This window comes from Acomys russatus, chromosome 12, assembly GCF_903995435.1.
Source record: "Acomys russatus chromosome 12, mAcoRus1.1, whole genome shotgun sequence".
NCBI lineage: Eukaryota > Metazoa > Chordata > Mammalia > Rodentia > Muridae > Acomys > Acomys russatus.
This window is the reverse complement of record NC_067148.1, coordinates 4,704,070-4,729,786: the sequence shown is the minus strand read 5'-3', so window position 1 is coordinate 4,729,786 and position 25,717 is coordinate 4,704,070. Positions and strand designations below refer to the sequence as shown.

The window sequence follows — 25,717 nt, the reverse complement described above, 5'->3', positions numbered from 1 at the left end:
ATAGTCAGTCTGTGGGGTTTTATTGCTTTTCTGAAAGTCATGAGTTCACATTTTAAAACTTAAGACATACCAGATGTGGAAGTGGCACCCATCTGTAATCCAAGGGCCTGAGAACCCAACCAGGAGAATCTACAGTTTAAGGCTGGCTTGTGCTCACTCCACAGTAAGTTCCATGCCAACCTGAATGACAGAGTGTGGTAGTATCTTCAAATGGGGGAAAAGGAGGAGAAAACAACTCACAGTGTGATTAACAGTAACCCAGTTATAGAAACTTACATTGTAAAAATACCTCCAGATTATGTAATTGCCAAGTGTGGAGGGCTTGGTCCGTTGTGTGAAAAGTGGTCAGATGGCTCCCGATTTAAATTCCAGCAGCAAGGATCAAATAGCACAAAGTTCCCCCACCTTGTACACACTTTGATAATGGTAAATAACAATGGCACAGGGAACTTTTTGGGTCATAAACTTGTTAATCCTTATGTTATACCTGTCAAATTACATGTGTAAAGAAAATGGGGCTCAATAGAACCAGCTTCACACAGGGTCAAGCTCAGAGCCAGAACTTGGAGCTTGTTTTTCCACTGCAAGTTAGATATCCTCACCACTGCTCTGAAGCTGACTGGGTTGAAATGGGCAATTCATACTTCTTTCCATGATAATAAAACAGTAATTTTAAATAGTATATTTAAATTGTTTCTAACTGACATGGAAATATGTAACTTTGCAGAAGCAAGGAGATTATTTTATATATCTATACCTATCTGGTAATGAACACTGTTCTTTGCATGAATAATACAAGTGATTGTCCTGGCATAGTAATTAAATACCTTTTTGAAAAAGTTTAATATCAACACTCTTTGTATTTGAGCATATGGTGCAACAACTAATATTACTGTAGACATTGGTATTATTATTAAGTATTTCAGAATTACTAGTAAGAAATTATGTTTTTAACTATACCATTTGTATGTAAGTACAGCTGAATTAAATTTGCAAGATATTTCTAATATTTCCATTATCATGCTCAGCTTAAATATATTCTTCTCTAAAAGTAGATAAGATCAAAATATGTCTTTGTTTTGTCAGAAAATTCAATATTGACCACTTCAATAGAATTATGTTCTTACTTGCCTTGCTAAGTTCTTCTGTTGGAAAATAAGGTAAACATCTTTATTACAGAAAATCATACCACATACCATTACTGCATTAGTGTTCATTGTAAAATTACAATAAAAAATCAAATAGTGAAATGAGTAAATTCTTAAATGTCTAAAACAGCATTCTATCCAGTCAAATGACTTAGAGCTTCTTGTATCTATTTAGTAAATTAAACAAAAAATAGAAAAAGCAAAAAAATAAATAAATGAGGAAGAGATTATGTGAATGCTTTTGTTCAAAGTAAATCATATAACAAAGAAAAATGATTCCTAGAATTAAAAGTGTTTGAAATTTACTATTATTTGATTGTTGTTATTGTATCTAAAAGTAAACTTGTCAATGACAGGCAAGACTTTATGAAGTATAATTTGGAGAACTTAAATAAAATAAAAAATAAATTAGATCCATGGTGAGTTAATTGGCTATGTAGACATCTTTTTTCCATAGTTATGATTTCATACTAATACACAAACTATGTATACTATGTATGTATCTGCTATAACTAAATTTAATTATCAACATATCCACCATCAGGGTGTTAGAACTATGGAGAAATGAACTAATGTGGACAATGGAAAATTCAAGTGTATGAAGTGTACAGAAGAGTACAGAGGTTAATGGTGAAACAGAATAGCTACCTTCACTTCTGCTGATTTCAGTTCTTCCTCTAACATGTCTCCGTCCCACCCTTAGTGGCATCACATGGTCCCCCTTCTGGGGCAGATGACTCTGTCTTTGCTGCCCAAGCTCTTTTATTAAAAAAGTAAAATTCTGAGCAGGTGAGAATGTTGAAACTCAGAGAAGCTAATTAGCCTTCCCAGGACAGAAGCTTATATATTGCAGGGTAACAAAGTCAGCTCAGATGTGGGTTCCTGGGCCTGGTCATGTGGGATCATGCTATCCTTTTCTCAGAGTCTTTAATTACCTAGAACAGATGCATGCATGTTTTCTTCTACAAAGAGATGAACATAAAGATGTATAGAGTAAAGCCAATTCTTCTTTTTGTAGTTATACACATTTATTTATTTAAATTTAGCCAAGTTAAAAATTAATTTGACTGTGCTATTCAGTTATATGAAATATTCTGTATACACAACACATAAAAACATAATATATAGACAGATGTAAATATATTTTATTTAATTAATTTATTTAGATTACAACTCAATTGTTATCCCATCACTTGTACCCTCCTATTCCTCCCTTCCTCCTGCTTTTACCCTACTCCCCTATCCTGGGTCTGACACCAAGGGGGATCTCCTCCCCCACTATATGGTCATAGGCTATCAAGTCTCATCTTGGTAACCTGCTTATCCTTTCTTACAAGAACAAGCCAGTTCTTCTTTTCAATCTTGTGGTCACCCGACACCATCAACATCTGACCTTACACTAGAAACATTGCTAGGGAAATTAAGATAACTTAAAGTTTACATGGCCTGAACGTGAGGACAGTGCTTTAAAGATTGTGTCAGCCAAAGCTAATATTTTAGTCATCTTCCCAAAACATCCACAGCAAGAGTTAGTACTGCAGAGAAGAGAACCTTGGGAGACTTGTTACACTAATGCAATCAGCACACTGGACCATGTGCAAGGAAAGTCAGAGGATGCGTGGGACCCTCACTCAAAATACTCAGGTATTTTTAAGGTGATTCCTTTCTCTCAGTTGTTGGGATACAGTAATATTAGCATACGGAAATACATTGCTATTATTTACTTTAGTGTTCTCCTGCTAAAAGGGATTCCATGATCAAATCATATTGGAAAATATGGATTCAATACATTTAAACAGGTGCTCAGTTTTATTTGATGTGCTTGGGTTGGAGTTAACCAAAGGCCTCCACAGAGCTTTTAACATGAAAATGCATGCAAGGAAGCTACAAGAGAGCAGTGTTCACCTAAGGCCATTTCCAGCTTCCTTATATGACAAAAGTCAGTCTCTTCTTCTCTTTCTTCTCTCTAGTAGTCTCCTTCTCTGCTCCATTCCCCCCCCCCTTGCCTTCCTTCAGGGCTAGAAAGGAGTTACACAGCATCTGAAGACAGTGCTACAGGTAACTGGGTTACCATTTGGAAAACAGCTCAGTAGCAGGAGTAACTGATGTGTATTTTGAGAAATAAATGGGCATAACGATCAGGACATAAAAAACTGTGGTGTTAATAATGCAAACTAGAAATCGCTGCCTTTCATAGTTCTTTTCACAAAGCCAGAAATGGATCTAGTATGGTCCAGTTTAACCATGAGCAGCAAAAGAGAGATATAAAAAACAGTTTTATCCTTCCTCCGACTGAAACTGAAAAGGAAATGGTTTTACACTGGACTAGAAAACAAAAGTCTTTACAGAAAATCCCAACAGACACTGCAAACAATTTGAATTTGTAAACACGAATGTATCAAGTCATATTGAGGTCGCTGTTGCTTTTAACTCTCCTGAAATTCAAAAGTAGTTTTTTTTTTCTTGTTCTGTAAACTATTGGCAAGCTAGTTTCCAACATCATCTGGTTTATATTGCTTTCATTAGATATTGTTATCATAAAGTATTTTTGGGAGATATATTAAAAAGCTTTGACTGGAAAAACAATCCTGCATTTGCTTCTCCAACTTGGATATGTGTATACTGAGGACAGGTTCATTCTCTTGAAGACAGGGTTCAGCTCAAGCACAATGTCAAAACACCAGGAGAATTTCTTGAGTATGCCAATATTAACTCAGAGTTTCCAAGAGTTGGGTGGAGCTCTTAATCAGTCTATTTTAATTCCCTAGACTGTTATGATATAAAGTCGTGACTGAGGCCCAGTGCCTTAAGATTAAACTATTTTTCCAATACTGCAATTATAAAGCTAAACCTTAAGTTTAAAAAATAACTAAAAACACAAGAATTGCAAAGCATATAGAAAACTCAACTTTATGAAATTATACATCATATATCATAATTTACACATTGTTAACTAACAGTATGAAATAAGGGAAATATCAACTACAACTACATTTTGCTTTATAATAAAAGTCAATAATAAATGAAGACAGCTTCTGGGAAATATTGTCAGAATTTGATCTAGAAACACAGCTCCGTTATATTTATCTGTAGTAGATTGGAAATTAAATTATAAGATATTAAGGATATAATACTGAACTTCTACTTCAGTTGCTAGTGACTAACTTGTGTACAGAAAATAGTATATTTGTGCACTGGTTCGTTGATTCGGCTATTCACTGTTTGTGTAGGAATGCTCCCAAATCATGAATTGTTCCTTTCATAGTCTTCAGAACATTCTTAGGAAGTATTACTACCTACATTTTGCAAGCAAGAAAACTTTATATAGCTATATGGTTACTAAATTAGACATATTAGTAGCTGAATATATTCTTTTTTTTTTTTTTTTTTTTTGCTGAATATATTCTTATGAACATGCATAAAACAAATTCAATAGCTTCTCCATACACAGAGCTTAATATCTACTCTGTTAACTTCTGTACCAAAACAATGTGAAAACCAAGGGAGAGTTCAGACATCTTTTACTCATGTTTAGGTGTATGTAGTACCTTAGTATAGATGACAGAATCCAACCCCATTCTTTGAATTGAAAACTCTCCTAGTGAGATGTGGAACTTCTGCATCTTCAGTGTCCTCATCAAGGACACTTCTCTTTGCAACACAGGAAGACTATTACAGAAAACCATAGGCAATCGAAATGCAGAGCTGTGGAGTTCAGTCCCAATGGATACATCTACAAAACACCTCCTTTCCCTAAGGCTCAGCCAACGTTGCAGTAGAGAAGAGTGTCTGCTTGTAAGACGCATGGTATCAGGGAGCTTGTTGTGAGACTGTGTTTGCTGTACCCATTAAGTCTCATCACCATGACTGCCTAAACACAAGCTGAAGAAGAACAGCAGTAGATACGCTGAAGTGACTGAGGAAAAGATGGAAAGACCTCAGCCCTATTCAAAGAGCCACAGGCAGGCAAGAAATTCTAAGAGTAAAAAACATAGTTTTCTCCAGAGAAGAGCATACCAAATGATTATCCAATACCAAATGGTCAGCACTGAAAATATACATACAAGTAACATTATCAGACAGAGCACTATATTTTATATATATAATATACACAAAACACACACAGTGCTTTTTAGTGTGTCAAACATTTTGCCAAACAGAAAGAAAACCATTGTTATTTAATCAGTACAACGCTCCTACTGAGACAGAGCTGACAATTATTCCTTTTTGTGGACAAATTCTATCAAGTATGTTGGAATTTAGCAAAATTCTATCTAGCATCAGACAACTGTCTTGTGCATGTAACAGCAATTAATTAAAGAAGAGGCCGTGAATTCAAAAGTGAGCAAGGCAGGTCTACAACAGGGTATGGAAGGGAAGGAGAAAACAAGGAAATCATATTATAATCTCAAAAATAAAAGGCACATTTTTAAACCTCTCCTGGACCAGCGTGCTTAACACTAAGCCCTGTGATGTGGGTTTATCTCTGACACCCTGTGGTGGATAGTAGGAGAAAATTGACTCTCACAAGCTTCCTCTGACATCCACATTTGCTGTAGGATACACACGCATCCACACAAATCTCAAATGCTTGTAAAATTTAATCTCAATTAATCATATGATCAAACAGATATGGAAATCACTAGATCTCATTGTTCCTGCCTGAGAATTAATGCATGTGACAGTTACTGTGCACTAACGAAAGGGCAGACCAAAGCTCTTCATAGGAAGCGCTCATATAGTCCATCTCAAAGAAGCAGTAATGCAATAAAAAAAAAAAAAAATGGCAACAGGCCTTGTGTTCTAATGTTAGACAGAATTGCTGCTAAGTTCCAAGATGTTTGATGCAACTTATTTACCAAACAAGACTAGTTGTCTCTTCTGTCTCTATAGAGGCCTTGTAGGGATTAAATAAAAATGTGTTTCTTTCTGTTTGGTATAATGTCTGACACAGGATGAGGCACGAGACCTGTAATACCTCTACTGAATAATCAAAAAACTTGAGCAAAAAACAAAACCACAAATCTCTTATTCCTAGGGTGTCTTCTTTTTCCAAGCTCATTTATCTTCAGTGTTGCTTCCTAGAACAATTTCTTCTTGTCCCTATCCTCCTAAGCCCTGAGTAATCCCACAGGTCTCAATGATGGCCTTTGGAAATGATGCCCACTTGGAATTAATCTTTTGTTACTGTTGTGGTGGTGGTGGTGTAGATCAAGGCCTCGTGCATATGAAGTAAATCCTCTACACCTGAGCTGTCTTTCCATCTCTCCACAAATGTTTTAAAAGTTATTTTCTGTATTATGCATATGTGTAACAATAGCTAAAAAAAAAATGGCAATGAATTTGAGAGGAATGGGAAATGCATAGGAAGGGTTGGAGGGAGGGAAGGGAAGAGAAGGACAATGATGACTCTATAACTACAAAGTCATAAATATTATTTAAATTAAATGCAAGTTTATTTAAATTCATGAAGGTGACAACAAAACGTTATTATGTTTTTAGAAATAGTTTTCTGAGAAAACAAAAAATCATCTCTAATTTCTCCCTTCAGATATAGTCAATCTCTCTCCGTCCTTGCATTTCTAGAGTATGCATTCAACTACTGAAGTATTCTAGCTCAGAAATATTGAAAACTAATATTGTGAATTATTTTAAATAGCAACATCGAACACACATGCTATGGGTTCAATCAAATTATTAGTAATCACATAATATATGATGTAAGACACAATTTATAGGCATATTTGAAAGTTAATTGTAGTAAGGAAACAGATTTGAGCCTGCTGAGAAAGAGTTGACATACTAGTACAATCTTATGATTATAAAATGTCAGTGCCTTTCTAGTTCCTAATGAAGAACTAAATAATATGCATATTTTTATTTACATATTGAACAATGCAGTGCTCTGTTCAGTGAATGATGTTATTCTGCCACTTGGTGGTGCCTGCCAGTTGCAGAATTCCTTTCCTGGTGGCACTGTAGCACTAAGTGCATCCTGAGTGGGACAGAATCACAGCATTCCCAACCGAAAGGCTTTGATTGCAACTGCTATCTAGTGTAAAGAAGCTCTGTGGAGGCGACTGTGTTTGTTGACCAATCACACCGGTAGTCATTAACTCCTTTGACATTTTAAGTTACTGTGGGCTAAGTGTCTGAGGAAAACATGTTCTTACAAAGCACGCCAAAATTTTACTTAGCAGATAATTCAATAACAGTTTTCCTTGTAAAAGATTCTGTAAAATTCTATGTTATAGTCAACCCGTGCAGCCCAAGCGCTGGTTTACGATCGTAATTACTGCATAAACACATTATCTGAAGAACTTTGCCTTTAGTTGCAGCGGGGCTTGTTTTTCACAACCCTGATTATCGCTGATCTGAGCCTTGGTATGGAAAATCCCAGGTTCTCACTAGGAGCTGTGGGTTTGGTGCGGCTGGATCCGCATTAAGCGTGAATGTATGTAGCAGGCTCCGCTGAAAGGCACCACTGTTCCTTTGTTTTTGCGATATCTTTGGCAGCTCCATCTTCTGGGCATTCCTTTACCTTCAACAATTCAGTTGCTCCATCTAAAAGCCGATTTTTCTGATGCCTCCAACGTCTGGTCAAATTGATCTGTGTTAATGGAGTCTTCGCTGGTGAGAGATGCCATTGACTGGAACGTTGAGATCTGCAGCCGCTTATTTGCCAGGGGCAAGAGACACCAAGATTCAGAAATCTTTAGAGGTGGGCGGGGGAGGGGAAAGGTAGTCTTAGGGGGGAGCCGGGACGTGAGATGAAGGGAAGGGGCTCACATAGAGGAAGAAAGAGTAAGGTGGCTTTGAGGCTCAAAGGTGTAGCGGGATCACATCTCTCAGAGGTGAAGTTAAAAAGCAAGGGAGTGGGAGGAGGTTGGAGGTGACAGTACTTAAAGACACCTCTCTGGCACAGTTTGTTTTCTGATGGTGTCTGCGGAGGATTGATAGTGCCCTTTTTAAAGTCTATTGGTGCTTCTTTTAAGTGATTGGTAAAGCTCGCTAATTGCTTGTTGGATGCCATCAAACAATGTTCTTAGTCAAGATTCAAAAGGCTTTGCGAGGCGGGGGGAGGGAGGGATGGGGGGAGGAATGCAAGGAAATTTAAAGAGGAAGGGGAAAGCTCTGGGAAAAAAAGGGAGAGAGTGGGAACAGAAAGGGGAGAGAAAGGAAAGAGAAATACAATGGGAGTGTATATGTAGGGTGCAGATGAAAAAAAAAATCCTGCATAACTGAACGATCATACATGCAAAAAGAAACTCTTTGGTGCAGCCCTGTGACTGCAGTAGAGACCAGAATCACTGGAGACAGACACTCCTTGCCATGCTCGTCCCAGAAAGCTCTGGGCCCTAAGAACTAGTATGCCTTAAGGTAAAGAGTGTGCCTAACTGCTTAAAGTCTGGCAGAAAGAAAGCAGGTACCGCTCTGCTGTTGCCCCAACGCTGGGACCAAATAGAATCGAGAGGAGTCCTTGCCTTTCCCAGGTAGCTGGTGATCCCGCAGACCGGGTGTTAAAGCGCTAGGGTCTACCGCCTGTGCAGTCCAAGCAATTCCTACCCTCCGCGTTGCTGTGGATTCGCCCTGTAACCCACTCTCAGCTTGAATTCAGGGAAGCCCCTCTCTGCTCCTCAGGCCACCTGTCCCGACCAAAACTGACCTTCCAAACACATTTGGCTGCATCTTTTAGACAGCCTCACAAATAGGTGCCAGGCTGTACCGTACCAGAGCGCACCGGGGAGGGGGAATCAAACCTCAGCCTCCCTAGTGAGTCTGAGCTGCGCTGAGCCTAGAAGGGGAAAGAAAACACTGGGAGGCTGGAGAGAGCCGGGGAAGCTGGTTAAGCCAGCCTCGCGTGCACGGTCGGGTTTGCAGCTCCTCAGAGAGCTTCTGCTGTTGCTGCTGCTTTAAGCCAGCCAGAGCTTTCTGGCTCTCACACCGCCGCCTTTCGCCCTCTTTTCTCTGCCACCTAGAGAAGCATCCTTATGCTTCTTATGCTACTACGATATGACCAGCTTGGATCCCTTTCCTAGCCCGCCGGCGCCGGCGGGACGCCCTCAGCTCCCTTCCTTCTTCCCCTTGTTGCCCTGTGGCTGCGGGTCCTCCACTTCCTTCGCCCCCACTCTCTCCAGCTGGAAGAGAAGGCCACCCAGCCGCAGCCTATGCTGGCAGCTCAGGGTCATGCACGGAAGAGAGGAGCAAGCTGGGACCTCGACACAGTAGGGGGCGTCCTGGAGCAGAACAGCGAGACAAGTGGGATTAAAGAGCGTGGGAGTAGCCGCCCTGAAGCCTGAGCTTCTCCCAGGAGCCATCCCCGCCTAGCTCCACTCCGGCAAGAGCCTAGAGAGCTAGCCCATCTGTGGCATCAGTGGCCGCCTCCTCCTTGCACCTCCTCGCCGACCCCTCCCTCCCGAGACCTGCATCCCGCTCCGCCAATCAGAGTTCGACTGCCGCTTCCCACGTGACCCCGGGCGGGCTAAGGACCTGCTGCTTCCCAAACGCCAGTGGGATGCGGGCGGCAGAGCGCGAGAGGCGGCGGCTGGGCTGTGGGGCGCTGTGACTGTCCCTCCACCCAGTCTGGTTGTGCGCCTCTCTTCTACCCGGCGGCTGCCTCCCCTCCACATCCTGGTTTCAGTCTCCAGCTCCTTCTTTGCCCTGACCCTGTTCCTTATGGCACCAGCTCCCAGCATCTGGGACGCAGCTTCTCAGAGGACTATCCTTTCGCTCCCCAGGCTGAGCCAGGTCACTGGATGTTGCTGAAACTCCGGAGATCATGCGCTCCTTTGGCTGCAGCCTCGCCGCTGGCTGTCCCTGCCGCCACCGCCTCCTTTGCTGCCGCGGTCCGCGGGATGCTCAGTAGCCCGCTGCGTGGCCCCCGCGATCCCGTGTTCTTCAGAAGCCGTAGGTTGCTGCAGAGTTGTGCGAAGTAGTCATGGTGCTGTGGGAGTCCCCGCGGCAGTGCGGTAGCTGGACACTTTGCGAGGGCTTCTACTGGCTGCTGCTGCTGCCCGTGACGCTGCTTATCATAGCCCGCCCGGTGAAACTCGCTGCTTTCCCTACCTCTTTAAGTGACTGCCAAACGCCCACCGGATGGAACTGCTCCGGTAAGTCCTGACCCTCAACCCTCCACTTCTTCGCCCCTCAGAGGCGCGGAACCTGTGCAGAGCTGTCCACTCTCGTGGCGTGTCTGCCCAGCCACTCGCCCTCCACTGCCTGAAGCCCAGGACTTTCCACCTCAATCCTGAGAAACATTGAGAACTGCTTCAGCTAGGGCTGGGCGTGCTGGGATAGGAACAAAGTGCAGGTGTGCGGATCCTTAGATGTTTGCCCTCAAATGGGAACAGAGAGGAATGAGAGAAATACTGAAGGGGTAGTGTTTTGGGTTCTCGATCCTAGGGGAAACACTAACACAGAATATTTCCCAGCGTTTAAAAATAAAAAGTCTAGCCTGGATGTGTGAGAAATAACTTTATGAGAAAGAACAATCGAGAAGGCAGTAAATCAAATGATGACTGCAGGGGGAACCGTTAATTCCTGCCGAAAATGCTTCTGAATGCAGAGGTTTCCAACCTCAGCGCTGGGTCACAGATAATTCTAAGGGAGGCAAGTTTCCAGGATACCTCCTTCCCCTCCCCTCCTCTCTCTCTCTGTCACCCTCCTCTCCCTTTCTTTCTTTTTTCTCCTCTGGCTTGCTCCTTCTGTGTATTGCTCTCTCTTCCTCTCTTGCAAGCCCTCTTGCGCTCCCTCTCTCTCTCTCTCTCTCTCTCTCTCTCTCTCTCTCTCTCTCTCCTCTCCTCTCTTCCCTCCTCTCTCTCTCTCCTCCTCCTTCCTCTCTCTCCTTCTCCTCTCTCTTTCTCCTCCTCCTCTCCTCTCCTCTCTCTCTCCTCCTCTCGCCCTCCTCTCTCTCTCTCTCTCTCTCTCTCTCTCTCTCTCTCTCCTCTCCTCTCCTCTCACACTCCTCTTTCTTTCTTTGGCTGCAAACGCCATTGATTTTAAAGAGGTTGATTTTGTAGCCAAAGGATTCCCCATCCAAGCTTCCTCAAGCTCCTCTGTGGAGAACAGAGTTGAGAAAGACTGAATCAGATTCCTCCAAGCCAGAACGAGCCTGCCCCAGACCTGCAGACTTTTGAGAACACAGTGACCCTACCATAGTGGGTTCCAGTCCTTTCACTTCTGCATTGGGTTTAGTGGAGTGACAGACAGTCCACTTGCTCATTCAGTCCCCGTCAAAATACTAAAGCTTGACAGGCTGCATGCTACTGAAGTCTCTAATTGAAAAAGGCCCAAAGATTGAATTTACTGCACTGTTTCTGGCTGGTTTTACATTTCATTATGAGATCCTCTACACCTGAAGATTTGTGGTGTGATTTCGTTGGCATTTTAAACTCCATAAACCTGAATGGACACTGTCCCCATGGTCTGCTCTGGTCTCATTTTAGCAACTGTGTTTATAATATTTTGTTTTCTGTGAATAAAATCCTAGTACAATTAAGTCTACCTTTGAATAAGGTGGCCTTTGGAGATGTGTAACTGAAAGGAAGTGTTTATGACTTTTGAGAGGATGTGATTATTAAGTGTCACTTAGAGGTGGAGGCACGTACAGTCCTAAGGAATAACTGATATAAATCCTAAGAGGAAATTACTATGCACTACCTCAGTTTAGCCCTTGTTAAGACAAGTTGAAATGTACAGTCCTATTAGATTTGGGTCAGTAGACTGACTTGTTCTGTTTTTGGTAATTTCCAAATTTGGCATTTTATGAAATTCAACATGTCTCTGATTTATTCTTGGTTCCTGCATTCATATATGCTATTTTTAAAAGAATAAGTCCCACTTGGGAACATGACAACCTTAAAAACTGATTGGAGATAATGCTGATGGCTTCGTTGTTCAACATGACTGGTTTGTTTCCTTCTTAACTGAGATGGGTGCAGGGAATAACTATCTTAATATGACATTGGTAATGAAGAAGCATACTATGAACCAGATAGTTCAAAGGTGTGTGCACTAACTAAAAAGAAAGAATTGAATTTCTAGGAAGGTCGTCTGAACTTGGCAGCCCCTTTCTATCCCTGTCAACTTGAACGTGATCAATCTTTTCTTGAGCTAGAGAGACCTTCATAGAAAATACCAAGCCTGTTTATCTTTATTATTGAGGTTTTGCTTCCTCTTTGTTGGGAGGAATTATAAATAAGGTTCATTTCAGACCTTAAAGCAAAGAACAACTAAAGCAGAGCAATATTAAAATGACATCCACAGATGACCATTAGATCTTTTCCAAAATTTTCAGGTTGGGTCATTGATACAGCCCACTTAGTGAGAAAAAGAAATAAATAAGAAAGCTGAGAAGCAAGTAGCAAACTTTCATTCACACAGTGAGTGTTAATCTAAGCTAAATTTAAAAAAGCATTCTCAAAAGATGATGTTGAAGAAGAATTTACTAGGAAATTATTTGAAAGTATGAACTATTATTGATCACTCCTCTAGATTTTGAGATTACTAATAGAAAATTCTGTTAATGCTACAAAACAGAGGTCTCTTTAAAAAGCTGTAACATTTAAAGTGACTGGAAAACTCTCTTTAAATTTGAGGTTATGATGACAGAGAAAATGATCTCTTCCTGTGTGACACCAACACCTGTAAATTTGATGGGGAATGTTTAAGGATTGGAGACACTGTGACTTGCGTCTGTCAGTTCAAGGTAAGATATCTGATATTTGCATCTTCCATTCATTACAAATACTTCAAGGCAGGGAGTCCCTTTTACAACCCATCATTTGGAAATTTATAACTGTACAGACTCAAAGGGAGGCTGGCACCAAATAAAAGTACTGCCAAGAGAGCAAGCTGAGGTCAAGAAGACATATGCCTTTTTAGAGACCTGTGTATGCCCTAGTCAAAAATGGCACTGAAGGTACATGGTTTCGGGCTCTAGTTTTTACATGTAGATTGAAAGTTATGTCTTCCTAAACAGGCTGTGCATGCATTTGATAGGTCAGTTGATTGAGGATAATTGTCACAGTAGTCAGTGGATAACAGGCATGGATTTGTACTTTTGTTCTTCATAAGTCTTGTCATCTCTCTCTTCTTTTATTCTATTGTTGTTTGTTTTAATAGGCTTTGGTTTCCTTATCCTATCAATATGATACAGTTTTATGTTAACTTCTATTAAGGTCATTCCAAAACTACTGTGGCAGTTTGGAAATCAAGAACCTTGTCAACTCAGTATACATTAAAGTTTTTGAGATGAGCACATCAAATGACAACAGAATCTCCTAGGAATCCACACGAGCACATAGAACCTCAGGATAATTCATAAGCAGGAGAAAGGACCACTTTGTCACGTGCCATGGAGGCTCTCAACAGTTATATAGAAAAGCAGTTTTACAAAGGAGTTATCGGCAAAACTAGTTGTTAAAATTAATTTAAATGACAGTGCCATTGTAGCTACTAAAATAATTATTTACCACCTTTCCCATAATGAAATTTATTGAACTTCTGTTTCTTCTGAAAAGTCATATGATCATATATAACCTCAAATCTCCTGGATATTGAACTTCTATTTAATATTTATATTTGATTGTTATTAATTTACATTAAAAACAAACATTGGCATCTAATTTTAAATGGAGCCAGGAAATATGCTTATAAAAAAATCTATGAACAAGATCAGGTACCCTTCCAAAATTATAAGAAGGAATGAAAGTTCCAAAAAAAAAATAGAAACCTAAAGTCAAATTTAAATATCTGATTTAACATACAACATTAAGAATTGATTTAATATTAAGTATTAGGGAGTTAACAACATGGTTGGATGGATAAGAAAATTCACTTTTAAATAAATATGGCTTGAGTTACTTTTAGGTAAGATACAAGCTCCTTGGGAATTATTTCTTCCTTTTTGAGAAACAGAGCAGCCAATGGACAGTATAAAGAGCCTGAAGGCATTGTCATAGCCTCCGAGATGCATCAGTGCAGACCACATACATATGGCATCCACTTTCAAAGTCTTCACCACAGACAGTGAGGGACAACTCACTTTCTTCTGAACTAAATGAGGGAGATGGAACACAAGAATTCCCAATTCATAATTTTTACAGATCATAACCAAAGTGGGTGGAGAAACACAGTTGGAGAAAATCACTAAAGGCCCATGGAATTTCATAGAGTGAAAGAAATGTATTAAAGGGCACCGTGTTTGATTTTTAGCTGCCAAAGGGAATTTTTATCAGTCAAGACATTTGAGGTTTTCATACATTAGTAAGGCAATATATATTAACTGAAGTAATTGTAGAAAATGTTGGAAACAATAAATGAAAAATTGAATAGGAAATATAAGTATATTTCCTTATTTCCTGATGGATTATATTGGTATTGATGTGTGTTTTTACAATAGTCAGTATTTTATGAGAGAAAAAGGACATCTTTTTAGCAATAAATTTGACTTCGTATATGTATCAGAGCTATTGAATGTCTAAATCAAGGTGATGGCTAAATAAAATTATACAACTTGCGTGAAAATGGTAAACTGTGTTAAGCTAGGAGTTCCTTAGGTTGATTCCCAGTCTTCAGGGGTTTGATGTTGTTGTCTTGCAGGTTTGTTTGCTTTTCTTTTATGTTTTCTCCCCTTTTATCTGATAAAAAGGAAGAGATATGAAAATCTCTTCTATACAGTATCCTAAATTGCATTTTCAGATACAAGCACAAATTGTTCTTTTTAAAATGTGATGTGCATTAGTCTTTCTGAATGTGGGATAAATTTCAAACATAAATGTGCATGTTGTGCATAAGCTATAATGTCTTCCAATATGTATTAATACTAAAACACTAAAATGAACATATATGATTCTAACTTCCCTTGTATACTTTAAAATACACTAATATCTACCATTCAAAACTCACTCAATTCTTACAACTCAGTTAGATAATTTTGCTTCAGTGGCTCTGTCTTTATTTTTTCCTTTACTCCATCGTTCCTTCTTTCTTTTCTTCCTTCTTTCTTCTTCTGCAGTACAGGTGACTTAACCTAGGACCTTGCATGGGCTAGGCAAGTGCTCTACCACTGAGATACAGTCAAAGATCCTCTACGTCATTTATAAGATGAGAAAATTTACGTCCATTAATGTAAATAATTTTTCAATAAGTAACTCATTATTCTAGAGTATAAAACACAATAAACCAACTAATATATTTGTATTTTAAGTGCCCCAGCTCGATTTTTCAATGTTATTATGAATGCAAGAGGAAAATTCTAATAACAGAACAGAATCTTCTATTTATTGTAGATTATAATTAATAACTAAAGCATTATCAGTTGAAGATCTGTAACACAGCAAACTATATTCTAAAATATCTTGAAATCCATCATGATGTTTAAAATGTTTTGAACTTTTTAAGCATTTTATACTTGGAGTATTTTGTATAGATGATCAAGGGGCAAAGTCTTTTATGACATGCCACAAATGCTAAGATCTCAAATGCTATGCTCCTAAACATTTTGGATAAGGGATATTAAACCTCAACAAATAATTCTTAGATAATAAAATGAAATTTTTAAGGTGCCGTGAAATTTTATGCATACTGCCTTCTTACATAATGCCGAAAGATACACTCAGTCAATCTGGTAAATAAATTGTGAAGAAAAAAACTGAGAAGCAGTAAACAGATGAATGGATAGATAAAAGAAAGGAAGATCTAAAGAAAGATGAAAGGCAGGAAGGAAGGCAGAGAGAAAGTACTCATCAAAGATGATCAATGATAATTTATAAGTTTAAAATATGAGGTAGTCTCATGATCTGTCAATAATTTTCTAATTTAGATATTAAATATTTGCATTTAATGAACCATGCTTTATGTTCAGCTACTAGGGCTGCTTAAAATTTTGCCCAGAACTTAGAGGCTTCATGGATGCTTATTTGCTTCATAGATCTGCAGTTTGGGTGAGTTATTGGAACTAGTTCCAATTCTCTGTTGCCATTGGCTAAGGGGATGGAACTCAAGGCAGGAGCAGTTCAGGGCTCTAAGCCATGCCCAACTACCACCTGTGGGGCTTGGCTCTTTCCACCTCTGTTTCTTTGCATGGAATCCCTTGGATGTTGACTTATCACAGTGACTAGGTTTCAAGGGCAAGCATGCATAAGGAGAGGAGGAGCCAAGCAAAACCCTTGGTCCTTTAGTGATCTAATGTGGAGAGTGACAGTCACATGCCCCACAGTCAGAGGCCTGCCCATTTTAAAGGCTATCAACATAATACATGCAAGGAGATGTCCCAGAGAAACAAAAGTTACTTTAGGAATGGTCAAACAGCAACATTTACAGATTTTTAAACATTTTCTTCTCTCAGAGAGTATTATTTTATATCTTAAGCTATTCTTCCTCAGCTTTTGACAACTGGGAATATAACAGAATTCACTTAACATCTGTTGAGAAATGTCCTCATGCCAGACTCTATGGAAGGTGCTGGCGACAGATAAAACTTCAGTCACATACAGCTTCTATATGCTGAATTCTCAGATTTAAAATCTATATTGACCAAACAAGCATTTAATCACATGAAAATTTTTTATCATCTCTTTTATTCCCTGGTACAAAAAAAAATGAGTTCCATATATATGTCAGAGAGTCAAGTCATTGAATCCATTAAGCAATGTGCAAACTTGGAGACAAAGACAAAATTATTTTATTGAAAGCATATATTTAGAAAATAAATGAAAGTTTTTTAACATAAGGGAAAAAAGTCACTTATTCCTCATAAAAGGTTTTATAATACACTTATAGACGTAACCATAATCTCAATTTAAGTTTTTTCCTTTTTGTTAACCAGAAAATGTTGTAGTCTTTAGTAAGTTGCTAATTATCTATTTGTCCATTATTCAGACCTTGAACAATGTCATGACTACCCCCACATGCCATGTTCAAGAATTGGGCATATATTTCAGTGCAGCGGTTAGCCTCTTCTCACATAGAGAGCTGCAGTGTATCCCTTTGTTTTCTAATTCTAAAAACAGTACTTCACTTGAGTATTAGGTGGTCACTCTGTAAAAAATATGTCATGAATGTCAGATAATTCCCACTTACTAGGTGATGTTGCAATGAATCCTGTGGTCTTAAAACAGAATTCCTGTATCTCCAATCACCAATCAAAATCTTACAAATGTTTGACTATTGAATAACATACCTACATAAAGACAGGGAGAGAGGGCAGGGGAAACCAGAGCTAGACATGCACCCTTGAGCTTTGGTGACTGAGAATATCCCTGTCCTCTCGTGGTTTTCATTTTAACGAGTGCAAGTCATGGTACCAAAGGCCAAAAGCGTCGTGGTGATAATCTACCGTTAAGCTCTTCTTAGCTCTACACAAATCCCTATTTTGGCTTCTGCATGGAACTTGGCAGCTCTGCTTTAAGCACTCTTCACATTTGGCTTACTGAGTCCCATAGAAGTGACATACGAGCACTTTATCAGTTTATTCACTATTTTAAGATGCATATCAGCATTGTGTCTTGGCACTTGACAAAGATAATAATAAAAATCTTCCTCCCACACCCCCGCCCCCACAACTCAGCCCACTGGCCCTCTATTTGACTAACCTTCTGAAGCACATGGGAAGGTAAAATAGGAAAATCATCAGAGTTAGACAGAAAAAAAAATGAGAACCCAAATAAAGTGTAGACCAAATATCATTAAACTTAGTTATTAAAAGATGCCCAGGGTCAACAGTGCCGGACCCAAGCACAAGAAGTTTACAAAGGGCCATCCACATCAAGTTTAACTCTCATATGTCTAAAGAAAAGGTAAGCCAAGCTGTGTTGTCTACTGTTACCAGCTCTTCCCCCCACCCTTCTCCTCCAAGCATCGGATAACACTGCAGCTTTGGAGAACCCCTAATGTCCACCTACATTCTGTCATCTCAGTCCTGAACACTGCACATTTATCCAGTACTTGACCATCCATTTGTCTTCCAGGCCATGAATATGAAACTCATGCCAGCTTTAATTATTCTTTTGTTCTTTAATACTTGCTACTGGAAAATTCAAGTTGTCACTGTCCCTTTGTTATTGCTTTTGCCCTGAGTGACGATACTCCATCTTACTGTAGCCAGGAATCATATGTAATTTTAAAAATATGTATATTTATGGAACTTTCATAACAATGTCCAGTCCACAGGTGTCGCCTATCAGATGAGAGCTATTCAGATGAGTTGAATAGTAGCAATAGATTACCTAAAATCATAGCCAAATAAATTCCATAATCATACTGAGTCTATGAACCAACAGTATGACTATGGAAGGAAATTATTAAATGAATACCAGGTATCCAGAACACCCAATTATTAATTGTAGAAATAAAGATGAAGAAAATTTCTAAACCATAGTAAATCGTGTTGCTAGCAATTGTAACCATCACAATATGAATGCCATAAAACTTGAATTTACTGTTTGGGAAACTGTCAATTAGAAAAATTTAATATTTAAATTATTCAGTGATAGATAAAAGGCAAAACTCAAGTGCCTTTCATTCAGAAAGCACTGGTTCATATCACCTGTAAACTTGTCTCAGTGAAGGACAGGGGAATATGGCTGAGAAAACAAGCACTTACTGTGCAAGCAAAAAGACCTGAGTGCATACACATTTCCTGTGTAGATAGTGCACTGCCATGCCTGCAGCATAGGGAGGCCAGCTCAGAATGCTCCCTGGAGCTTTCCTGAGAGCCAGCTCTTTTGAATCTGAGGTCTCCAAACTCAGTGGGAGACCTTGACTCAAAGCCAAAGTAAAGTAATGATTGAGAAAGACACTTGATGTCAACCTCTTACCCCCACCACTGGCACAAACCTATACAGGGATTGACAAGTACATACAGAAATGTACACATACACAAAGTAAGCACATAGACAGTTACACTTGTCAGGAAAGCTAAGCTTTTATCATGTGACAGTAAGATAGAGGATTAGATAGATTATTGTGAATAAAAAGGTTCAGATACTGTTAGAAGTTACAGCACACCAGGATGAGACCTAATAGGCTGTGATCAGATGGTGGGGGAGGAGGTCCCCTTCTGTCACAGACCTAGGGGAGGGGAATAGGGTGAAAGAGGGAGGGAGGGGGGAATGAGAATATACAAGTGAGGGGATAACAATTGAGATGCAATCTGAAAATTACTTAAATAAAAAAAGAAAAAGAAAAATAAAAAAAAAAAAAAAAAAAGAAATTACAGCTCAAAAAATGTCTCAAGCTTTTGTTAATTAAATTCTCACTTTATGCCAGTTTTATTTTTTATTTTTTGGTTGTTGGCATAAACCCTTGATTTCAATTTTATATGTGATAGACTTTTAAAATATAGACATGCATATTAAAATTTCCTTGCTACCTGGATAAACTGTTGATTTATTTTGTATGAATCATACATTTATAGCATGTTCAAAAACTCAAACATTTTAATTAAAAATAGAAAACAGAAAAGCATTTTCATATGTATCTGTGTGCATGGTTTCCTTACTGTGATTCTGGCACAGGCAAGCCTTGATAAATAGTCATCTTGATCATTTCATTTGTTATAATTAGACAATGAAGTGCATCAGTAGTAGTAATCAGTAGATAATCACATCCTGGTGTGATTAGCAGGTAGAGGACACAGCCAAGTATCCCTAATGCCTTACAGTGTGATTGTAATATGATGGCTATCCCCAGTAGGTTGCCTATTCCCACTGCAAAAATATGCAGTTTTTGGTAATGAGGTTATTTTTTTAAAAATGAACATTTCTCTTTCTGAAACATACGACAGTTTATATGTGATGGCGATACTTTACACCTGTGAAAGTTTTCCCTCTCTATCCCAAAGTCTTACTTATACTCTCTGTCTTATCTGAGTATTCCTTGATTTATCAAAATTAAAATTCAATAGAAAAATAATAATCGAGGAGTAACTGCATAACTTTAGTTTTGGAATTTCAGCCAAATAGTTCTGCTCCAACCCAGACAGCCGTCAGCCTTCATTTTAATAGCTTGACATGGCCGAGTTGTTTATTTTCATCCTAAGAAGTCAGCAAGGATATCTATCAGAAACAAAATTAAATAATGGTGGTACGATTGTTGTGACATCTTTTGTGTGCTAATGGCTCAGCCACTATCTTGTAATCACCTAATCAATTTAGATACTTAGTGTTGCCTATGTCTAAATCAAATGACAAGCAGCAGTCTTGACATCGCCTTTGTGTAACTTTCAATGGCGCACTTACAAAGCAAGAACTTATAGTCTTGTAGGAACACGGATCACTGAAAACCAAGAGACGTGGTTTGTTTTGGAAAAGGTTGTTTTTTGTTTAGGATGTCCGAAGGATATAGAATCCAATAATAACCATGTTTTTTGATGGCTCCTTTGCTTTATCTCTTTGTTCCTCAGTGCAACAGTGACTACGTGCCTGTGTGTGGCTCCAATGGAGAGAGCTACCAGAATGAGTGCTACCTGAGACAAGCTGCCTGCAAACAGCAGAGTGAGATACTTGTGGTCTCAGAAGGATCCTGTGCCACAGGTATGCACAAATGTCTCATAAAAGAGGAAATGTATTTATGACAACTAGTATCTTTAACTACATATGTTGATTGTTGGACTGCAGACAGTTGAATACATATAATTAGAAATCTGAATTGATTGCCCAGATATCAAATTTATAGATAAAGGTCTCATTTGTTCGATTGTTCGATTGTTCCTTTCTGAAACAGAGTTATCTTCTAGTGTGCACCTTGGCAGGTTTGAGTTCTGAAGTTCACAAGTATTTTTGTGTAGGCACTGGTGCTAGATTGTAACTGTAAAATGTGCTGGTTAGCATTTAGCAGATCATACTGAAGAATGCATTGGCATTGTGAATAATTTACACTAACATCTGTCTTTCTGACACAGTTAAACTCAGATTCTACAGAGCTCTTTATTTATGTTGTTGTAAGAATAATGGGAAAGAAGGAAGGAAGGGAGGGAGGGAGGGAGGGAGGGAGGGAGGGAGGAGAGAAGAAAAGAAAGAAGGAAAAAAAGGGAGGGACTCCATATGCTTTTTAGCATTGCTGTTTGATTGTTTTACTTTTTCTTTTCCTGCTTTTTGTGTGTGTGTGTGTGTGTGTGTGTGTGTGTGTGTGTGTGTGTGTGTGTGTGTGTGTATGTGAAACACAGTGGCTCTTATGACCCAGCAATTTACAGATAGGCATGGTAAACTCCTGTCCTAAATAAACAGTAGCACATAGGCTATACTTAATTATGAAAACCCTTGGGAAAGTCATAGTTCAGGAAAAATAATAATTCAGTAGGAAAAAAACTTCTTTCATAAACAACAAAATAGTGTTAGGGAGTCCTTCACGTAAATGTCCCTCTGGGGTAACAGGTTTTTCCATTTTAGGGTGTAACGTGAGAAATATGTGAGAGTTTGTGTGGGTAAGGTATAAGTGGGCAAGAATAAAAGTCTTGGGTCCCTTAGAAGACTGTCTTCGGCTAGAAGTGAGTGATATGAGGTGTCCTGCTGACTACCACAGTCTCCGAAAGGAGCAGAGGACCACCAGTCAGGGGCATTTCTCAGCTGCAGTGATAGTTCTTTGATTTTGTCTTGGTTGTTAAGGGGTCTTTTTTGAAAGATTATTTGCCTCTGCATGTGAATGACCTGTCTGGAAGATGGTTGGGATGGCAAGCAGAAGAGGACCAGAAGGCTCACCTCAGAGTAGGGATGGGGCATACACAGAACGCTATAAAACCAAATCACTCAGCCATACCAAAAGATGAAACAATGAAGAAAAACTACTTTAGAACTAATGGAACAGATATAAGTGAGACCTTTGACTCTTAGAAAGGTTGTAGTTAACACTGTAGAGAGTAGGAAAAAGCCTTGCTTATGATGATCTTGGGGGGGGGGGGTGATGTAACTTGTACATCACGCAGCGAAGACCAGCAGATAGGAAGCAGTCATGCAAACAGACCAGGATCCAGGGCTATGGCAAATGGCTCTGCTACTAAAAATGGTATTCTTTTTCCCAACCTCTGAGTTGCTGTCAGTCCACACAGTCTGATTCATTCAAGTCTATTCATGCTGGTCCCCAGTGTGCTGCTTTTACTATGAAAATAAATACTTAGCCAAGTAGAAAATTTAATCACAATCGAAGAAGCTGTCCTTACCTCATTTGCATACTTAGATTTCTGCAGGATTTAATTAGTCAGCCAGTTTAGCTGAATGCATCTTCTGTTGACTACTGAATCTAAAAAGGGTTTTGGTCTGAGCAGTGATGGAGAAACCAAGTGATTAACCAGGCCTGACGGCAAGTAAATTGGGGTTCTGACTTTTCTTCATAATTTTCCCATTTAGTTTTAATGCTCTTTGACAGTGAGCGGAGATGGCAAGTTGTATTCTCTGGGAATAAAGGGCCAGAGAACATATAATCTTTTATTTGTTCTGTGTCATTACAGTTGCTGTTTTTAAATCTAGAATGTGGCTACCTTGTAGCCAGTCTCACTGTCAGGTTAACTTCTTGCCCTGGGAGAACTGAGTTGATGGAGAGCCCAGATTAAGGCCCAGTAGTATCTCTTCTTGCCAGAATGTTTCTGCCTCGCTGAGACTTTGCCATGATGACTCATCCTACAATTGAGAAAACATTAAAGCTTCCCATAAGTATTTCATAATGATGCTGTTGACCACAGTGACCATTTTTCCATCTATTCCCCTTTTCTTCCCTAGCTATTTAATTTGGGTCAAATCAAACACTAATCATATGGAATAAATCTCTTAAAATTTTAGAAACATATGTGATAGATAAAAGCCAAAATGCTCCTGTTTTTACCCTGGTTTTCCCCCGCCACATATATTCACTCAGAAGCCTAAAGAGCAATGGGCAAGATGTTTTCTCAACATTATAATTACAGTATTCCAGACAGTGCTCACACATTTAAAGTAAGCTATTGTTCACTAAACTCATTGAAGAGAAGGAACAAGCATAGGAAGCTTACTTAAGTTTTCTCTTGTCATTTGGCAACCTGGAGCCTGTGAGCATAGGTACAGTCTCTTTATGTGTGTCATGCTCAAGTGCAGAAGGACAGCATCACATTGCCCCGCCTGATAGAAGTTCCTGGTTTTAGTAGGAAATGAGAAATAGACTTTATATGCTTTGACTATATGAACAAGATGGGCCAGCTGTGCTACGGTACAGCGAGAGGCGTGGTCCCTTTGAGTAACTTTCAAGTTAATTCACAGTTAATTAAAATCTTACCTATGAAAGTATGCTCAGATGAAACAGCAAACATTAGCCATTCAAGCACTATTCTGCCCCAAAGAAACAGTGTTATAACTAATGAATATTGTTCTAACTAGCAGGATGTGTTCCTGTTGCAGAAAGAAGTGTTTGAGCCTTTCATGAATTGTTATTATTAAAATGTCAAATCATAGGATTATAGTTCTAAGTTAGTTTTATATTTGTTATCTAATTTATAGGAATAAATATGTAGTATATAATAAACATATATTAAGCAAAATATATATTTGTATATAAATTTAACAAATATATAAAAACATGTAAGTATAAATATGTACACTAATAATTAACACACACATAGATACACACATATATATACATATGTAACTATATATGTATATATATTTATCTACAATGTATATGTGTTTGTATATATACATATATAACTGCAAACTGTTCTATCAAGTAGTTTGCCTTTAAGTAAAGGATATGACCCCAAGACATATGATCAGTCATGATAGTAATTAATGAATTAATTGACATCCTTTATTTTTGGTTGTGAGCCTAGCCTTTAATGGCTGAGCCATCTCTCCAGCCCAATATTCTTTATAAAGCAGTGTTAGTTAACGGTAGTTGCCACCAAGACTTACTGTTCATCTGCTACTTCTCCATGGCAGTGTTAATCTCATGAAGAGGGACATGTTGTGTGGAAACACCCATTCTCTCATAATTGTCAGTTCTATGGACTCTCATGCCCCTGACCACTCTATATAGTGTCTCTCAACAAAATGTCAAAAGAAACCAGCAACAAGAAGACATATCCTATGTTAATTAAACTAAACAGCAAGCAAAAATTCATAGAAGAGGTTTTTGATGTAAGTTTGAATCCTGGATATAATTCTAACGTATAGTAGTAACAGTTTATCAGAAAGGGACTACCACGGTTATCACATTACCTAGTTATTAACAGTAGAAATCCACAATGAAACATATTTAGAATGCAAAGAAATAAGCAGAGAGAAGATAATGTCTACATTTAGGAACAGATGGAAACCAATAGTCTTGACTCAGACCAGGGAACGGTGTATTTCTGGGGTCTGTGTGCTCAGAAAAAGGCACCTTTATCTATTTATAATGATGTGGAAGGGAAGGCAGGAAGACGCAGAATAAGAGCCAGTGCGGGATGGCATTTTCCTGCCAGCATCTCTTAGAGTCGGCCCCCTGTAAGCACAAAGGCCCAAGTTGGTTTTGTTTGTTGCTTGTTTGCTTGCTTGCTTGTTTTTTTAAACACAGTGATTTTGTTGCAGACTCCGCAGCAAGAGCAGTATTCATAAGGACCTCGTCCGCAAGGTGCTTCCTTAACTTTTTCTAGGAATACAAGTTTTAGTTGTGTGCTTGCCATATGTACTGTTTGGGTTTGAAAATACGGTTATAGAAGTGTCTCATCATGTCAAAGTCTCCAAATTCAACCTGATCAAAATTAAAACTGGGAGGAATTCCCACTCAAGAAAATTTCCCAAAGCTGTATGATACAGCTTTCATAAAATTTAAGAATAAAAATGATATTTACTTATATGTTATGTCAATATAAATCATATTAAATTGACAAAACTGTATATTAACAGATTAAAGGCAACTAATTTTCACATCAATGATTTTTTGGTGTTGAGACAGTAAACAATCTGATGGTGTAGGACTGTGACCCCGGATGTAGGACTGTGATCCCGGACGTTGGACTGTGATCCCCGGACGTTGGAAGTCTTTACACGGCAGGGCCAAGGGTTAAGGGACATCGGCCCTAAAGAGCAAACTATAAAACAGCCTGGGTTACAGAAGACCCTGTCTCAAACACAAAACCACAACAACAAAGGAAGGAAAATTTATCTTCAACCCCCCCCCCATTGTTTAATATATCTTTCAAGTGCTTATGAATTGCTTTTCTCTTCTCTTTTCAGATGCAGGATCAGGGTCTGGAGATGGAGGTAAGAGCTGCTCTCTTTCTGTATTTGGGCATTTCCGTGTGCTGCTCTGGGCTCTTATTATTCCTAAGCAGATATCTATGCGAAACCTAAATGTTGCATTTTAAGAAAGGATGACTACATGACCCGTTGTCCTCCTAGCTTAGTTACTGGATGTGCCGTGCCTATTTTTCGTCTATCCATGAGTCACACTCATCTCAGTTCATCTTCCTCCTTCATGCACTTGCTTGTGCGCTGCGCTAAGTTTGAAGCAGATATGAACAGTGCCCAAACTCTCAAATACAAAGTAGGAGACACATTTAGTAAGTCAGAAATAATTCATGAGGAAAATGTTTAAATATTTGGTATTTAAATACATAATAATAC

At 38.9% G+C, this 25,717-nt stretch overlaps 1 protein-coding gene across 1 annotated transcript; it reads left to right on the top strand.

Moving 5' to 3' along the window:
• The first annotated feature begins 10,074 nt into the window (after window positions 1-10,074).
• On the top strand, window positions 10,075-25,458 carry LOC127196666 (tomoregulin-2-like). Its single transcript, XM_051154520.1, has 4 exons — window positions 10,075-10,258; window positions 12,746-12,855; window positions 20,554-20,683; window positions 25,328-25,458. The coding sequence occupies exons 1-4, from the start codon at window positions 10,087-10,089 to the stop codon at window positions 25,456-25,458; spliced, it is 543 nt and encodes a 180-aa protein (XP_051010477.1). The 5' UTR covers window positions 10,075-10,086.
• Window positions 25,459-25,717: the final 259 nt, after the last annotated feature.